At 40.9% G+C, this 16,704-nt stretch overlaps 1 protein-coding gene across 2 annotated transcripts; it reads right to left on the bottom strand.

The window, feature by feature from the left end:
• Positions 1 to 2,561: 2,561 nt before the first annotated feature.
• Positions 2,562 to 14,686, bottom strand: ap1ar (adaptor related protein complex 1 associated regulatory protein). 2 transcript variants are annotated; one of them, XM_005814207.2, is made up of 10 exons: positions 14,458 to 14,685; positions 13,680 to 13,728; positions 13,565 to 13,591; positions 12,526 to 12,551; positions 12,334 to 12,430; positions 12,033 to 12,131; positions 8,537 to 8,598; positions 7,914 to 7,987; positions 7,659 to 7,781; positions 2,562 to 6,175 (listed from the first exon to the last, which is right to left on the bottom strand). In XM_005814207.2, the coding sequence occupies exons 1-10, from the start codon at positions 14,526 to 14,528 to the stop codon at positions 5,904 to 5,906; spliced, it is 900 nt and encodes a 299-aa protein (XP_005814264.1). In that variant the 5' UTR covers positions 14,529 to 14,685; the 3' UTR covers positions 2,562 to 5,903. The 2 variants fall into 2 exon arrangements, with proteins under 2 accessions (XP_005814264.1, XP_023184674.1); XM_023328906.1 differs by lacking the exon at positions 12,033 to 12,131 and having other exon boundaries at positions 14,458 to 14,686.
• Between the last annotated feature and the right edge of the window lie 2,018 nt (positions 14,687 to 16,704).

Genomic DNA, 16,704 nt, shown 5'->3' with positions numbered 1-16,704 from the left:
ATGGCTGTTGAGCGAGCAGTTTGCTCAAACAAAGGATGGGCAGCTGCTTTTGCTATTTTTGATTAATTACACGGCCAATGAGAGCAGACGGGGCCTTTCAGGCAGAGATGGGAGCTCAGGCGAAGTGTCTCCACTATAAACGCTGCTGCAGTCCTGGAAAGAGGCAAGCGGTGTGTGTGTGTGTGTGTGTGTAACTCGGTAACCGGTCACCGAGAGACACGGTTCAAAGCATGAAACGATGTTCAAATATGTGCATAAATTACACAAATTCACAATCTCTTGCTCAAGTGTTCACGCCACTCGATACAACCACAATTTGTAGTTTGCTGCCTTTGAGTTTTATGTGATAGTTAGACAAAAGAGGGCATTTATTGTAAAGAATAAGAAAATTAGTCTGATTTTCAAAAATCTGGACAAAAGAAAATCTGAAAATTGAGTTTTTGATTTTCACTACTAGATACTAAAAGGTTGTTTTTTTCCCTCACAGATTCTCAATTTAATTTAGTTCTAGACACATTCAAACAGGTAAGTGTGCTTTGACATAAACTACTCAGTCCAGCTAAATAGGTTTTGCTTAAAACATAGCCATCACTTAAAATTTTTCGATAAACATCTACTTCGGGAAATGTGTCATTTCTAAAGAACCCCGTGTTGTTTCTGTCCTTAGGTTTCAAAATAAAGAAAAACAAAATAACTAACAGGAATTAAGACGGATTCGTTTCCTTTCGTGGGATGTCGAAATTTACGGAAAATAAAAAAAACAACATGATCTGAAACAATATTTTTAATGTCATTCTGTCGTGTAAAATCAATTCATCGCATGAATAAAACCCTTTTATTGGTTTAAAAGTTCCTCACTAACTGAAATTGTTTTTCAATTTATATTGAAAATGATACTTGAATTTTAAAAAAAAATCATTTTTAAGCCACAGGGAGGTCCAATGAGCCACAGGTGCAGACTAGAAAGTGAATCTGCTAAAAAATAAATAAATAAATAAAAATAAATAAACACTTTATGGTTGCAATGTGCAAAAGTTCAAAGGGTGCAGATACTTTTTCCAAGACACTTTTTTTAAAATATTGCAGCCACTTCTGTTCCATATGGGAACCACATACAGCTGCATTATTAATAGATGCTCTAAGCATATACTTTACAAATTAAATTAAAGCTTTCTGGACAAAAATGTACACACACACGCACACACACACACACACACACACACACACACACACACACACACACCTGTGCTCTCTAAATTACTGTATCGAATGTACACTACAAACCGTGTCCTGCATGTAAATTCATAGTGATGCTTTTTCCGCAAGTCATTAACGACACACAGGTCAGCTCGTTGCTTTTACGTGGAATTGCTTTCCGCCGCACAAATCAGAGAGCAAACGGTCAACTCGATATTCACGAACGACAAAGCAATTCCTGGTAGAAAATGTGCAACTAGAGAAAGCACCGTGTGGAGCGACACTTTACAACCGGACCACTTCCGGAGGAATTTAGTGAGGAACGCTCATCTATAGAAAGAGTGAGCCAATACAGAAGAGGTAGGAGTGTTGTTATTAGTGAGCTGCTCTGCCAAGCAGGAAAACCATCAGCAATCACCTTGGAAAGAGCAACTCCAACTATGTTTGATTCAAGGAAGGATTTTAAAGGATACTATTCAGGGCTGCAGGTACAAATTGTCTTAGTAATCGATTATTCTGTCAATTAATCGATTAATTGGGTAAAAAGATTCAGCAGATTTCACATTTAAACACTTGAGATTATTTTATGCAATATTAGAAGTACATTAAAAGGTGCAAATAAGCAATATTCTTTTATTCTTTTGAATAAGAAAATAAACATTTGACTGCCGAAAATGTAATAAAGCGACACTCCGGTAGCGAACGCCGGATGATTAGCAGCACAGGATTCATCTGCAGCTAAAAAATACTTCCAGCATCAACATGTGAAAACCTCAGCCTGTTGTGACGATTAGTTTTGGATGAAATTATTAGTAATTGCATGCAAAAAGTGCTTAATGGGGACATTTTTTTTTAAGCAGAATTTTAATCAGGTGAAGCTAAAGCTATGTCACTTGAGGATTTTCTTTCGCCAGAACATATTTACAGAGATTTTCTTTTTTTAATCTCAAATGTTTATGTTTTTGTTCAGCTTTGTTTTAATTAGTGCCCCGAATATGGCCTTTTTCAGAGCCTGTATGCTCCAGTCAACGATTAATCAATGACTAAATTGGCTGGCGATTACTTCCTTCAATAATCGATTAATCGTTTCAGTTCTGCTATTATTCAACCGTTTCAAAGAGAAGATTAGCATTCAAAAGTGGGGGACGTTCAGGAAAGCATCTCGACTACTTACACTGAAAAGACAAATTAGATGAAAACTCATTAAAACTCGTTATTGCATATAATTAAACTAAGATATGAACACAATAGGACAAAACATGAATGCTGACTCTGGAATAAAAAACAAATCTGTTAATAAGAACTTTCCTATGTCACTGCTTTGCAACAATACACCAAACAGAGTGAAACTATGGACACAAGCATTTAAAACTATGAATTTATTTTCTTCAACTCATCATGACAAGGAATGTTTAATTATACTTCTTTTTCTTTCACAATTTACAATAAGCCAACTTCAAACAACAATCACAACAAAACCTAAAATTTAATTATTAAATGGTTTAGTAAAGTACAACTGATAAAAAAAAAAAAAAATGAAAAAAAAAAAAAGGCTGAAAATGAACCTGTGTGTCTTCTACACTTTCCCCAGGTCATTGTTTCCCCCCCCCCCACCAGTCGACATGAGAGTTGGTTTCAAGATCCTCTAAAACAAGCAAAGAAAGTGATCAGAGTGAAAACTAAACAAAACCTCTTGAGATAATATAAGAAACAGTTATGACCAGTTTTCTGACCAACTTGTTTACAACCGATTTTATACACACCAACAGCGTTACTGTAAGCCAGGGGTGCACCGAAGAACCGGACTCAGACTTCCTTAATTTTGGGTGACCGGCCGGTTGGGTCGGCCTGATATTTACGTGCGAGATTGACTTTTTCGCTATATGTTTAGCAACTTTCTAAACAAAATTTTATTATTTTTTTTATTAAAAAATAAATAAATAAATTGACATCTGCTTAAAATCGGCTTTTTAAAAGATCGACAATTGGCCAGAAAAACAACAACCTGGAATCGGTGCGCCTCTATTGACCACACGTCACAGGAATCGGATGAGTGGAAGTTTTAAGTCCCGTTTTGATGTTCACCACTCTAAAAAAAAAAATTATTTGCCTTCCCACGTAGATTTTCTAATTCACTTTGGCATTTGACATTAATGAATTGCTCTTTGGATTTTTGACACCATCTTAAAAGAGGCTAGTTTTTAAGATTCCTGCTTTGCGTCAGATTTTTCAGGATATACTGCCGAACAACAAGGAAAACATTTAAGACGAACAGAATTTCATATTTGACGGTTCCAACATTCAGAGCACTGTCCTTCTGATGAGGGGTCGCAGTCAGCAGCAGAGCTTCCTCTTCGTGAAGAAGGCACGCACCGTCGGTCCACCGTGTCTGATTGGAGCTGGCTAACATGCGCCACGCACGGATGCTGAACGCATCACATAGACTGCATACAGAGCGAGAAAAAAAAACTAACTAAAAATGTCTTTCTGGAAATTGCTGACTGTTTTATTTAGTTTTTTGAGCTTTGAGACATCTGTAATGTTCTGCCTCCATGTTCTGTAGAGCTGATTGTAACCTGGGCGTCGTCCTGTGATTTCTAGAGATGTATGCATGCAACTGCCAGGATTTCACACGGCACTGAAATCAGATTCTTTTGCACACAAGTTGCCCTGAAACACGAACATTTGTAGGTTAAATCATCTAAGAATCCTCGAGGCATACTCACTTTGAAAGTAGGTGTGGGCGTTTATCGTAACGCTTATAGTTTATCCTGATACATTTCCTATAAGAATTACAATAAATTCTAATTTATGAAGTTCAAAACCATCCGTATTGTTATTTTTTCGTTACTCTTTTCAATCAACGAATGCCAATACATTTGATAGTGTGACTAAACGCAGTTACTTGCATTATGTGGTAATCTTTGGGTATTGTAGCAGGAGCAGTCCAGTCAGTCAAGATATTTTAAAGAGCCATGGTAAAAATCTAAAAAGGACAAAAAACTTTCGCAGAGCTTCTACAGGGAATGTTTTCCGGTTTCACATCACCGCTCCCCAACAACAACAGCAAACCTTCAAATGTTGGCTGTGCGCCTTGAAATCGATTGCACCGGTCAGCCTCATCCACCCAGTGAGAAAGGAAAGCACAGGCAGTAACTCTGCTCAGAGTTAGCAAGTTGGACCTCTGACATTTAGAGACAGAAGATCCTTTCTCCACCAAGTGTTTATGAAAGTGAAGTTACCAAACCGTTTCCCCAGTTCGTTCCATGGGTGAACCGATGTGAACCGGGCGAACTGCTTCCAAATGGGGGCTGAATGCAATTACTGTGTGCTGGGAGTATCGCAGCGAAACAGTCTACGTGAAAACAAGTGCGTTTTTTTATTCTGAGAGTAGATTTTTTTTTTTATGTACTTGGTCGGATGTAAAACACAGTCTTCCTTGTAGCGCAGCGATTTTACATCTGTTGATTCGACTCCACGGCGAAAGCAACAGACGTTCTGAAGACGCTGGCTGAAGCTGGTGACCGAGCGACGCGGTCCGCAGCCAAACGAGTCCCGCACCGACACGGGGCTGAAAAGCCGCGCAGAGAGGACAAGGCCACGACTCCCAAAGGCAACATTAAAACCCAGATTACAGCTCCCAAAATGCACTCTGGAACAAATCGATCCGGTTTTCAATGTCCCAATGACTGGTGCGCTTTACAAAGCAGATAGTAAAGTCTGCGGGAAGAACATTCATGTGGAAATGCTGAAGCAAAGTCATCAGAGAAGACGAAAGTTAATGCGCAATTGAGTTATTATCCTAAGCCTACTGCCAAATTAGTTACAAAAGGCTTAAGGACAACACAGTCAATGTGTTGGCATGGCGACCAGTTCTGTCAGGAGGAATGGTGCCAGAATTCCAGTAAAACTATTGTGGGAATTATGTGGAAACGGCCACAAAAGGTTTGACCCGAGTCATACAGTTTAATAAAAGGCAAGTTTATTAAAAGCCAAGTAAAGTCATCTCTTAACTTTTTGACATTTTGGGGGAATTTTTTGTAAATAATTCTGGTATTCTGCACTAATCTAAATCCGGAAAGGTTTACTCTGACACTTTCAGTACGAATCTGATTTAAACTGTATTGCTAGAACAGAGACTGCAGTTTTTGTTTTACTGTACTGAACAAAATTGAGAGGGTAAAATTTTGACTTCTGGATATTCCCTTTGTATAAATAATAATAAAAAGAATTGCGTGACGCTCATCCGGACTCAGAGCTGCATTTGGTCATCAGACACGGAGATGTAAAAGTGACACTTTGTCTTTCTGTTGGCTAAACCAACACCTTGTTCTCCTACAGCATCCGTTTGGTTTTACAGTTACCGGTCATGTTAAAGTTTCCTGCCAACAATCTGGTTTCAGTTCGGTCACTCAAGCACTGATCATCATCAAAAAAGAAAAAGAAAAAAAGAAAGCAGCACTTTCTGAACATTTAAAACGGTAAAAGGAAGGACAGTCACAATGCTCAATGGTCAGATATTGTAGCAGATGAAGGCACTGAAAACACGTTTGAGGAAAAAAAAAAAAAAAATCGTCTTTAGACTCTGCTATGTTGGATCCATTACCAAATTTCTCCAGCATCAGAGATCCTTTACGGATTACGACGAAGTGACATTTCGGATTCATGAGGCAAAAAGCTGGTGAGGTCTCCTTTGGTGCCGGACACTATCTGTCCTGGTTCTCCGCCCTGAGGCCAGAGTCCGAGGCGTCCTCTGAGGGGGTGTCCAGGACGGGGTTGACGAACCCTTCGAATTCGGCGCCGCCACCGTCCTCGGGGTGAGTACTCACAAAATCGCTCTCCCACTCCAGAGCGTTCGAGTCCTCGGAGGCCGAGGTGGGGCCACTGGTCACCTGTTTGCTGCCGGGCCGCAGGGCCGCCCGCAAGATGTCCTCCTCGGTCCGAGACCGCTCCCAGGCCGGCAGGGCTCGGTTGATTCCTGTGGAGGAAAGACGACGTCTTTAACTCCAACTTCTACAAGTCCTTATTATTATTACTTTGAAGGGTTTCTGCAGGTTTCACCAACTCAAATTTAAGAGTTTTTAAGACCTTAATTATTAGAATTTAAGACTTATATCTCCACAGAAATGTATTGACGCCATCCAGCCGAATGGCGACAAATATGCAGTTATCCAGGACAGACGCAAAAAAAAAAGTTCTCTAGCTAGCTAGCAAGGACATATTAGCAGCTAGTTAGCGGTAGCCTCTACCGTCTCCAGTCTGCGTGCGACTCAAACTTTTTTTTTTTTTTTTTACCCCTCCAGGGGGTCTTTTGTGGGCTCTAGTGTCCTTATATGATAGTAGGCTGACAGGAAACAGGGAAGGAGAGGGGGGAAGACATGCAGCAAATATCGTCGGGTCCAGGAGTCAAACCCGCGACGGCCGCGTCGAGGACTCAAGGCCTCCAAATACGGGTCGCGCTAACCACTACGCCACCACAGCACGCCCGCGACTCAAACTTTTGCCTGACAGAAAACTCCCACGAGAAAATAAATGAATAATACACAATATGCAAGACTAAATAATCATGTCAAGACAATATTTAAGAACTTTGATTAACATCAAAGTTAATCAAAGTAGGTCCTAAAATACATGTCCTTTTTTGTCAAAAGATGTTTAGGCAAAAAGAAAAAAAAAGATTATTATTTTAAGAAGGTGATACTAAAGGCCAGTTTACTTTTTTAAAATGTCATTTCAGACTTTCTAAGGCCTTAACTTAAGATTCATAAAATTAAGATGTTTTAAGGATGCGCGGACACCCTGCTTTAGAAATTACTTAGTGGCTTGAGGTTTTCACATCGCGTTGTGTCGCAAAATCACAAATTAGGGCTACGTCGGTTGCAATTCTCTGGCCTGACCCGTCGATTTTGATTTTGGCCGACACAAATAGCTTTGTCTGAGAAGTTGCTAAGTAAAGCAACAAAGTTCGCTAAGTTGGCAACAACAGGGTGATGGTTGTTAATTGAGAATGTGTAGACTTGACCTGACGGGCGGGCCCGTCTGTCAGCCTCCTCTATCGGCAGAGCAAAAGGCGACAGTGGCTGATTTGCAGACGTTTGCGGAGAGAGATTAGATCAGTTTGCAGAGAGATTATATGCACCACCTCAGGGGTTTTCAATGCACAATCAGCTGTTGGATACAGAAAATGCTGAACAAAAAATGTACATTCTGCCGTATTTTGGCACCACCCCAGGGCAGCACCCCCATACGCCAATTTTTGAGCAGCCGTCTTTGACAAATTTTTGGTGCGCTCCTACCACAAATGTTAATGTAGGCAATTAGATGTTTATCAGATACCTAAAATCAGACACATTTATCTTGGTAATTAGCAAACTTTCACAGCAAATAGAGACCCCATTTTAAGGTACCAGTGATAAAACAGCAGATTAAGTGAAACAAAACACTAAAAGTCGACCGGTTACCTTCCTCATCCTCCCACTCTAAATCGAGCGATGTCCCGTCGTCGTTGGTGGAGCGGGTCTTAGTGGTGAAATCCCAGCTGTACTCCGTGTTGGGCGTCACTGCGTTCGCTTCAGAGGGATATCCTGCAAACACACAGGCGGTAGCTACGCTGCGCAACGGCACATTTCTCTTTTAAAAAAAAAAATCAAAGCTCTAAACTGGCTCCAAGTTTTAGCACAGCATAGGTTTGAATCGAGCAAAACCCCGTCACTCACTGTTGCTCCTGAAAGCATCCGACTGGGCTTTCACGTTCTGGAGGTAGACGTCAAAATCCTCCCCAGAGGTTTGTCTGTAAAAAAAAAAGCCGGGCGGACAATCACTATAACAGGAGTTTCAAGAGGGCACAGAAGCGAAAAAAAACTAAACAAAAAAAAACACACACATGCTCCTAAATAAAAATCTGCTAAGGCTTTTCCCTAAACCTGGTACTTGCAGAGCTGAAACTAAATATGGACAGCTGAGTTTGTCAGCTTTTAAGTCCAAACAGTTCTAGTTACAATCTGCTTATTAGTCAAGTTTCAGCAATTTATTGCTTTTTTCTTGTCTCACTCACTCTCTTTTTAGCATTTTGAAGGTCTACTTAGAACTCTCTTAAGACCCAACAGTGCAAAATGTTAAATTTTGCCAATTTCCAACCGGCATTAAAATATGATCAGGAGCGTACTTGGAAAAAGTTGTGAAATTAATCACAAAAACAAAACAAAACAGTTTTTTAAGAGACGAGTCTGGACAGCAAGTGATACAGATAACTGCCTCTTCTATGTCAGTTTCACCCTGGGAACCCTTTCAGAACCTTACGATCTCGTTTGTGCCGCCAACAGAACTTCGAGCAACTCACTTTCTCTGCTGCGTTTCGCCGCCCGAGCCGTCTGCTTTCCCCCGCGTCCTCTGAGCGTACAGCTGAAGATACAAAACAAGACAAATGTCTCGCCGTTAGCAAAACGGAGAGGCGGGGTTTACATGAAAACGTTTCAGAATGTCGGTCTCATGTAGACGGATGCATCCGCGACACCAGAGAAGCCACGGGATGGAGAATAAAAAGCAAACAAGCTTACACGTTCTTTAAGTAAGCTGAAAACCTTTAGACTGTAAAAGTATGGAAGACAAATAACAAGGATAGGACATTTTCTGCTTCTGCACCACTAAGCTCGACTTCATGAAGGTTTGCGCAAATCTGGCAAGTGCAGTTCCTAAAAAAAGTCCAAGGTTTCCTTTTTACACTAATCAATAAAGCCCATTTCCGCAGCGTTAAAGACGGTTTCAGGAAGTGGTCTGTACATATTTTTTGAAGTAATTATTCATATTTCATTTTGGGGAACCTTCAGGGTCCTGGAGACTCTATTCTCAGGTTTTATTTGCTCCCCGTTGGGGGACATTCAGTCAACTTTTAGGGACATCCATAATCACTGCTATGCAGATGATATTCAGCTGTACACCTCGATTCGCCAATATCCGTTAAGCTGCACAGACTCTGTTAAACAGTAGATAGCTGATAGGTCTCTTCAACTAAATAAAAGACAAAACTGAAATGATTATCTTTGTACCAGAAAAACGGATCTCTGAGATAAAGGAGACACTCGGACCTTTTGGTTCTCTGGCAAAATCTCTCCAATAGGAACCTTGGCATAACCTTTGCTTCTGGTTTTACTTTGGATCCTCAAATGAAGTCTTTGGTTCGTTCTTGCTTTAAATCGTCTACCAACTCGTACTTTTGCTACATCACAACTAAATGATTGCAAAGTACTTTAAACATCAAACGGCTCCAAGTTGTTCAAAATGGTGCTGTGACAAAATCCTACAAGTTTTCACCCGTGACTCTAGCGTTGGTGTGACTACAGTGGCTTCCGATTTATTTTAGAGTGCAGTTTAATATTCCTCAACTGACTCGAAGAGCTTCTCATGGAGAGTCACAAAGTTGGAGGGGTTTTTGCCTGGCAGGCCCCTGAGGTCCTGTGATCAGGAACCTGCTGATGGTTCTCCATATAAGACGAAGGCAAACGAAAACACAGCATTGTGTTCAGTGGCACCGAGACTCTGGAACTCTCTTCCCTTTGGTTTGAGATCAGTGGACCCTCTGGACTACTAAAAATAAATTTTAAAATCAGCATTTTCTTAATTTCTCTTATGCTTCAAAGTATTGCCGAGCACTTTGTGATTTGACACCTTGAAATGTATGTGAAGTTTTACTTACTTAAGGTACAGCAAGTTTATTTGTGTGGCACATTTTCAGCAACAGGAGCAGCTGAAGCTGTTGGGAGATTTTAGGCAAACTGTGCCATGAGTTTCTCGTTGCGACGTCAGTCATTTAATCTTTGCAGCATGTTTCGGCTGATAAAAGTTTGACTTTGTAACTGTCTTTATGTGACTCTGAAGGTTCAGGTTTGAGTCCAATCCCCACACCACACCTGATTTAGAGTCTGGTCAGTGATTTCTAGCCGTGCGTCGACTTCTTGGCCGCTCCTCTTTAGGTCCCCAAAAAAATCAATTACTCCAGTTTGGTTTCTGTTCAGCTGAAGAAAGTTACATCACACCCACGCTTTGATTTGTCCCTTGAATGGGTTCGTGTTCACCTGGTGACGCCGTAATGTAGAGCTACATATCGTCTGCGTAGTAAAACTAATCTTATTCATTGTTATAACCTGTAGATATTAAAAGGGAGAGGCACCAGGAACTGAACCCTGGGGAAGCCCACATGTGACTGATGAAAAGTTACCTACTGACATAAAGAAGTCCCTGTTGTTTAGGTAAGACTCGAACCAGAGACCCAGCTCTCTAGTCACTTGTGTAATGTATCATGGTCAACAGATACATTATGACCAACAGTGTCGAATGATGCACTCAGTACAAATAAAACAATCTGAACTCTAAAAGACAACGCTCTGCTTGTTGAAGGATATCTGGATCATTACTTACAACAAATGTACTCTATAATAATACTGTAAACCCCAGTAGATCACATTTGTAGCCTTGAATTCAATATTTTTGTCCAACAACTGCAAGGTCTTGAAGATGCACTGCAAAAACACAAAATTTTGCCAAGTATTTATTTTCTAGTTTCCAGTTCAAATATCTTAGTACACTTGAAATAATAAAAAACAACTATAAGTAACTTTTCAGAATGATAAAGATGTTTGTTTTAAGTCAATAATTTATTAATACTGATTTAAAAAAAAAGAAATACTAGCTTCACTGGCGGGCTGCACAGTGGCGCAGTTGGTAGCACTGTTGCCTTGCAGCAAGAAGGTCCTGGGTTCGATTCCCGGCCGGGGTCTTTCTGCATGGAGTTTGCATGTTCTCCCTGTGCATGCGTGGGTTCTCTCCGGGTACTCCGGCTTCCTCCCACAGTCCAAAAACATGACTGTTAGGTTAATTGGTCTATCTAAATTCTCCCTAGGGGTGTGTGTGTGTGTGAATGGTTGTTTGTCCTGTATGTCTTTGTGTTGCCCTGCGACAGACTGGCGACCTGTCCAGGGTGTACCCCGCCTCCCGCCTGGAACGTAGCTGGAGATAGGCACCAGCAACCCTCCCGACCCCATTAGGGACAAAGGGTGAACAGAAAATGGATGGATGGATGGATGGATAGCTTCACTGGCAGATTATTTCAGTAATAACATATTTTCCCACGTGTTGCAAGTGAAGTAATCTGCCACTGGATCTACCACGTTTTCATCAATATTAAGAAATGATTGACTCATATATGTTGATAATAAGTTACTTTAAATTAGTGATGTCTTATTTAAAGTGTACTAAGATATTTGAACTGGAACCTAGACAAAAAAAAAACACTTGGTAAGATTTTGTGTTCTTCCAGTGTATGAAAGCAGCCCCAGCCCCATGATGCTCCTCCCTCCGCCATGCTTCTCCATTCGGTCTGATTTTACTGTGCGTTTTCATTTTATTTAGCCTTAGATGACAAAAATAGCTGTAAATGTTTTCAAAAATGATGCATATTTAGGACATCATTTCTTTTAAAAAGGTCTGCGAATGCAACTCTAAAAATGGTGAATCAGACCTTCCCATTTAGACAGAACTTGTCACCAAGTGTTACTTTAACAGCAGGTAAGAATCATTTGCCTATCTATAACCAACTATTTGAATAGAACTGCACTGTAACCATGCAGATGAAATATTCATTGCTCCAACATAATAAACAGGCTGATGAGGACAAAAGAAAGAAAGCATGCACACAGCTAAAACGAGAAAGCAAAAATAACACACAAACGAGAAGGAAAAGGAGGAGTTTAAAAACCAGGACGGCCCACCTAGAGGGACACCGGGTCAGAGGAGACGCGGTAAGGTAAACTAGCAGAAGGGAGCGCTCAGTGCCGCCTCACCTCCTTCATTTTTCGTTCACGAGCCACCCTGGCGGCCTCGCGCTGGGCGGCATTTCTAGCCTCCTCTTCTAGCCTTAACTTCTCCTCCTGTGCCTCTAACTGAGCAGGAATAAACAAAATTAAACAAACACAAAACAGAAAGTTAACAAAACAGAAAACAAAGCAATGCTGCAAATAAAAAATAATGATATTCAAAAAAAAGAGCCAAAGACTAAAAGCACACACACACACACACACACAAAAAAAAAAAATAAAGGGAGCTGGAACTCTCAAGAAATAAAACACAAACATCACGTCTCACCTCAACTCGCAGGTTTTGGTCGATGAGGACTTGTTTGTCGGAGATAGCAGCGTAGCGGTGCTCTCTGAGGTGACTGAGCTCATCTTCACTGATGGGCCTGAAAGCAAAGCGGGACGGAAACAAAACGACGTCACAGTTTGAACATTGGTGAGTTTTATTTATTTTTTTTAAGATTCGGACCCGATTGCTTACCTCGGACAGGGCTTTGGGCTCTCAGCCTGCAACGCAAACAAACAGTGTCATTGTTTTTAGTCACTTTGAAAACTCTGAGGTGAAAAATGGATCCCTGTTATTTTTTTAAATTCATTATGAAATGAGAATAACCATCAGGATAATGACGACCGATGACAATGTGAAAGTAAAAGTCCCCTCAGACTGCCTGCATGGAAAATGCTAAGTTGTGTATATTTCTCACTATATTATTATTTGTATGTTTATTCTAGATTTGTTCTCTCCTTCTTTCTTCCCTCTACCATATTATTCTACCAGTAATATCTATGTGTGTGTTTTAGTTTTCAGGCATTTTTTTTCAGTGAACTCCAAGCAATGACATCTCATTGCCAATTTTTAAATAATTTATTCAACTTAGGCACTATGTTGTAATGACATTACTTCCTAATTAGCAAAACTGTGAATAAAAAAACAACAACAAATTAACATATTTTATTGGGATTTTATGTCAGACATAATATATATATTATAAAGTAAAATGTTTCTTTTTAGAAATAAAATATAAAAACTGTGGCATGCATTTGTTTTAAGCCACCCTAATAAATTCCAACCAACGGGGTTCAGAAGTCGGACATCTGACCTTCACAGAAGAAAAACCACAACTGAAAGAAAGTCATGAGAGTCTCCACAAGAACTTTACATAAAAATCACAAAAATTACGGACAACCCTGCGCGTCCTTCTTTCCCGAGACTGTCATAAAAACCCAGAGTGTATTCAGTCGGAGGCCTCTTCCAATTCGCTGCAACACAAACCGCTACAGGAGATCGCAGCCATCATCATCTACAGTAACTCTCGTAAGAGTCTTGAATAATTTGAGTCACAGCAGCATATCATTTCGCTGTGGGATCGATAAAGTATTTTTGATTTTGAACTGAATTGACTTTGTGTTTGTTTATCATAAATTCCACAATTAAACGTTTGTGGTTGGGAGGTGAAAAATGTGAAGGGACATTGAATACTTTTGTGAGACTGAGAATTTTAAACAGAAATCTGACTTACCTCGTCACTTTCTACCAGATTTTCAAACTGGAAAAACGGAAGAAAGAAAAATGAAGACAATAAAAGTAAACTTGGGTTGAATATTCACAAAATTAATCAAGTCCATAAGTCATACCTCTATTGTGTAATGCTCTCCGGTAGTAGAACTTCGGAAGTACTTTGACCTGAAACATATTTAGAGGAAATAGAGAATATATCATGCTTTGATAAAGCTATGGTAAACAGATTTGCAACACAAGTCAGTTATTTTGCTCTTTTGAAACTTTCATTAAATGACTGTCTAATCATACCTGCAGGTAGAGGCTTGCAAAAGAAACAATAATATGACATAAAACTACAATTATATAAGCTCTACAATGAAGCAGAAGGGCAAATGAGTAGGAGGGAAGCTGTGTAGAAGGCGACATGGGGCTAAAACATCAATTATTTACCCTCAGTTTGGTGACAGAGCAGCCTGAACGCAACACAAGGGACAGCCAAGGGATAGTTAGGGCGGTGAAGACGAGATGAAAGCGCAAAAAAACATGTAAAAGTTCAGAATTGCTTTGGGAAAGGGAACGTGTTCGAATACATTCTAGACTAGCGTGAATGTATTTGTGAGTAAGCTGTCAGCAATACGGTGGGGTGGGGTCTCCATTCCCCCTGAGACCCACCGACCGGCTGGCTGCAGGTTAAACCCCAAACAAACAGCAGCGCACAAACTATGTTTAACCGAGTCCTACTTCCGGTAGTGACGCAGAACAGAGCGGCACTGAAGCCGTCCTCCACATTCTGCCGTGTCACTTACCGCTTAAAAACCTTGGCTGCGTTATCAGGAACCGGATACACTGGGTCAGGGGATGCTGCCAGGCTAGTTAGCTCGGCTAGCCGACTACTAGCCTGACTTTACCTACCCGCCTCCTCTCTGGATCCTGTTGGCTTCCCTCCTGAAGAGCCCCACGCAGTAAGCCCAGCAGTTACCCATCTCATTGTCAGGAATGGCCGGAGTCTGGGGGTCCGGCTAGCGCTCTCCTGGAAGCTGCTGGTGCATCACAGCAGGCGGCGACATCATCATCATCACGTCCAGTCCTCTGATCCAACCACTTCCTTATCCCCCTTCCTCTCTGGCTGCTAACTCACCATGCAGGAGGAAACACCACCACCTGCTGTTTCACCTAGTAAAAAACAAACACCCAACAAGTTAAGGGACCCAGATTCTTTACATTTTCTACCCAGTTACCAGGGGCGCAACTACATACTTTCTGAGGTGTACGTGAACACATCATCTCCCCTACTGCCCCTGGTTCAGGTTTAATATGTCCATACAGCTCTCCCTTCTTCATGCACTTATAAAATACAGTAATCCTGTTATGGAGCAGAATTTCAACTGGGCCAATCAGAAAACAGGTGGAGAAGTTGTAGTTTCAGCAGTGGTAACGTAGGAAGTGTGAAGCCGTTCAGTCCGTGTGTTGGCCACGGTCCTGTGGTTCAGCTCTGCACTTCTCCCTTTGAAATGGGGAGGATGGTTGTTGACAGCACTGGCAGTTTGCGGTAAGCTTCATAGCCTCCACAAGGTTTGCCTAGATGTTGGGTAGAGTTTAAAGCTTCAGAGTCCACACCTCCAGAGAAACCATATTGAGAAACGTTATTGGGAGTTATCATTTCTCAATAGCCAAGAGTTTACCTAGCAATTGGTGTTACTAATAAAAAAAGAACCAACACAAAAGTAGCAACCCCAGTCATCACTGATTGTGTGAACTCTGCACATACTTCATGCAACCTGGATCCTGCACCTCTCTTCTCTTGCTCCAGTCTCTGGGACTTTGACTTTTAAATAAAATGCAAACTTTAATTTAAAGGAAGATTTGGGACCACGGAGTAACGGCCTAAACCGCAGGTAAGAAATATCCCTGATGTTGGAGGATATGAACTTGCAGCAATGCTGCACAGCGTAAAACACTGCATTCCTGGTATTCTGGGCCCTTTTTTAACTCTTGGAACTCATTCAATTTGTTTACTAAAAATCCTTTTACTGCTGATGTATAACAAAAGGTGTAGTTTAAATTTCCTCCTCTCTGCTCCTGCTCTAAATCATGACGCCTCCTTTTCAACTCTGACTGAAGACACTCTGTCTTCCCAAGACAAGTCCCTTCTTATAGACGGCTTCATTGTTGCATCTCCAGTCTGTTGTCCAAATCCTTGGGGGAAAAAAATCATTGTTGCTATAGTAACGCATCACAATAACTTTTCAAATGTAAAAACATATGAACAAAAATCTTTCCAGCTCCTCACCATCCAAAAGCAGAAGGAATGAGTTTCCAAAAAGCAGTGAGTCTTATGGATGTGGATCAGCTGGGTGAGAGAACCGAGCCTAAACACTGAGAAACATCAGAGAGAACACAGAACAGAACCAAACCAAACCCAAAAGAATCCAGGAAATGGCTGCCCTGTTTGAATGTTGCCTAGCAACAGGTTTAAGGTGATTAAACCTGTGGCTTATAAATGCCAGATAGCAAAAAATAACCAAATAAACAACCAAGCAAAAAAATTAAGCATTTAGCAACACAAACACAGGCTTAAGTTCTTAAGTTACCAAAGAAGAGAAGATCTTTGAAAAGCAACAAAATGGGGAGAGGAAAGTAGAGAAAAAGCCGTCTAAGAAGATATAAGAAAAGGAGAAAGGCAGCCAGGAAAGCTGCCTCTAAACAGGAATCCCCAAATAAAGAGATTTCTGGACAAAACGACGAACAACAAGAAGTTTCCACCGCAGAATCATTTAAGGACCAGATCACCAACTTTGAAGATGAGATCTATACCGATGAAACAGTGATGTCTGAATTACACCAAAGGACCGAAGAAGAGACACTTGAAACCCGACATGATGAGGATCAGAAAGTGGAGAAAGAGCTGTCCAGAAAATCTGAGTTCGAGAAAACGAGAACGGCAGCATTTAAAGCTGCCGCTGAACTGGAAGATCTCATAAATCAAATTAAGATAAACGTCTGTGAAAGTGAAGACTCAGGCAAAGAAGCCAAAACTTTGGCGATAGAAACTGTTATGTCAGCTGAAATGCCAAACAATCAGGAGGAAAACGTGGAAGAAATAAAAACGGTTTCTCCTGAAGTATCAGAAAAAGCAGAAGTAGCTGCTGCTGAGCAGGA

The sequence above is a fragment of the Xiphophorus maculatus genome, chromosome 23 (genome assembly GCF_002775205.1).
Source record: "Xiphophorus maculatus strain JP 163 A chromosome 23, X_maculatus-5.0-male, whole genome shotgun sequence".
Lineage (NCBI taxonomy): Eukaryota > Metazoa > Chordata > Actinopteri > Cyprinodontiformes > Poeciliidae > Xiphophorus > Xiphophorus maculatus.
The sequence above is the reverse complement of the archived record's forward strand: the minus strand, read 5'-3'. Positions and strand labels throughout refer to the sequence as shown.

Coding starts and splice junctions, on each gene's coding strand:
- ap1ar (XM_005814207.2), bottom strand. CDS start 14,528: ATGGGTAACTGCTGGGCTTACTGCGTGGGGCTCTTCAGGAGGGAAGCC. Junction 12,431..12,525: donor AGCCCAAAGCCCTGTCCGAG/GTAAGCAATCGG, acceptor CTTTGCTTTCAG/GCCCATCAGTGAAGATGAGC. Junction 7,782..7,913: donor GGATGCTTTCAGGAGCAACA/GTGAGTGACGGG, acceptor GTGTGTTTGCAG/GATATCCCTCTGAAGCGAAC.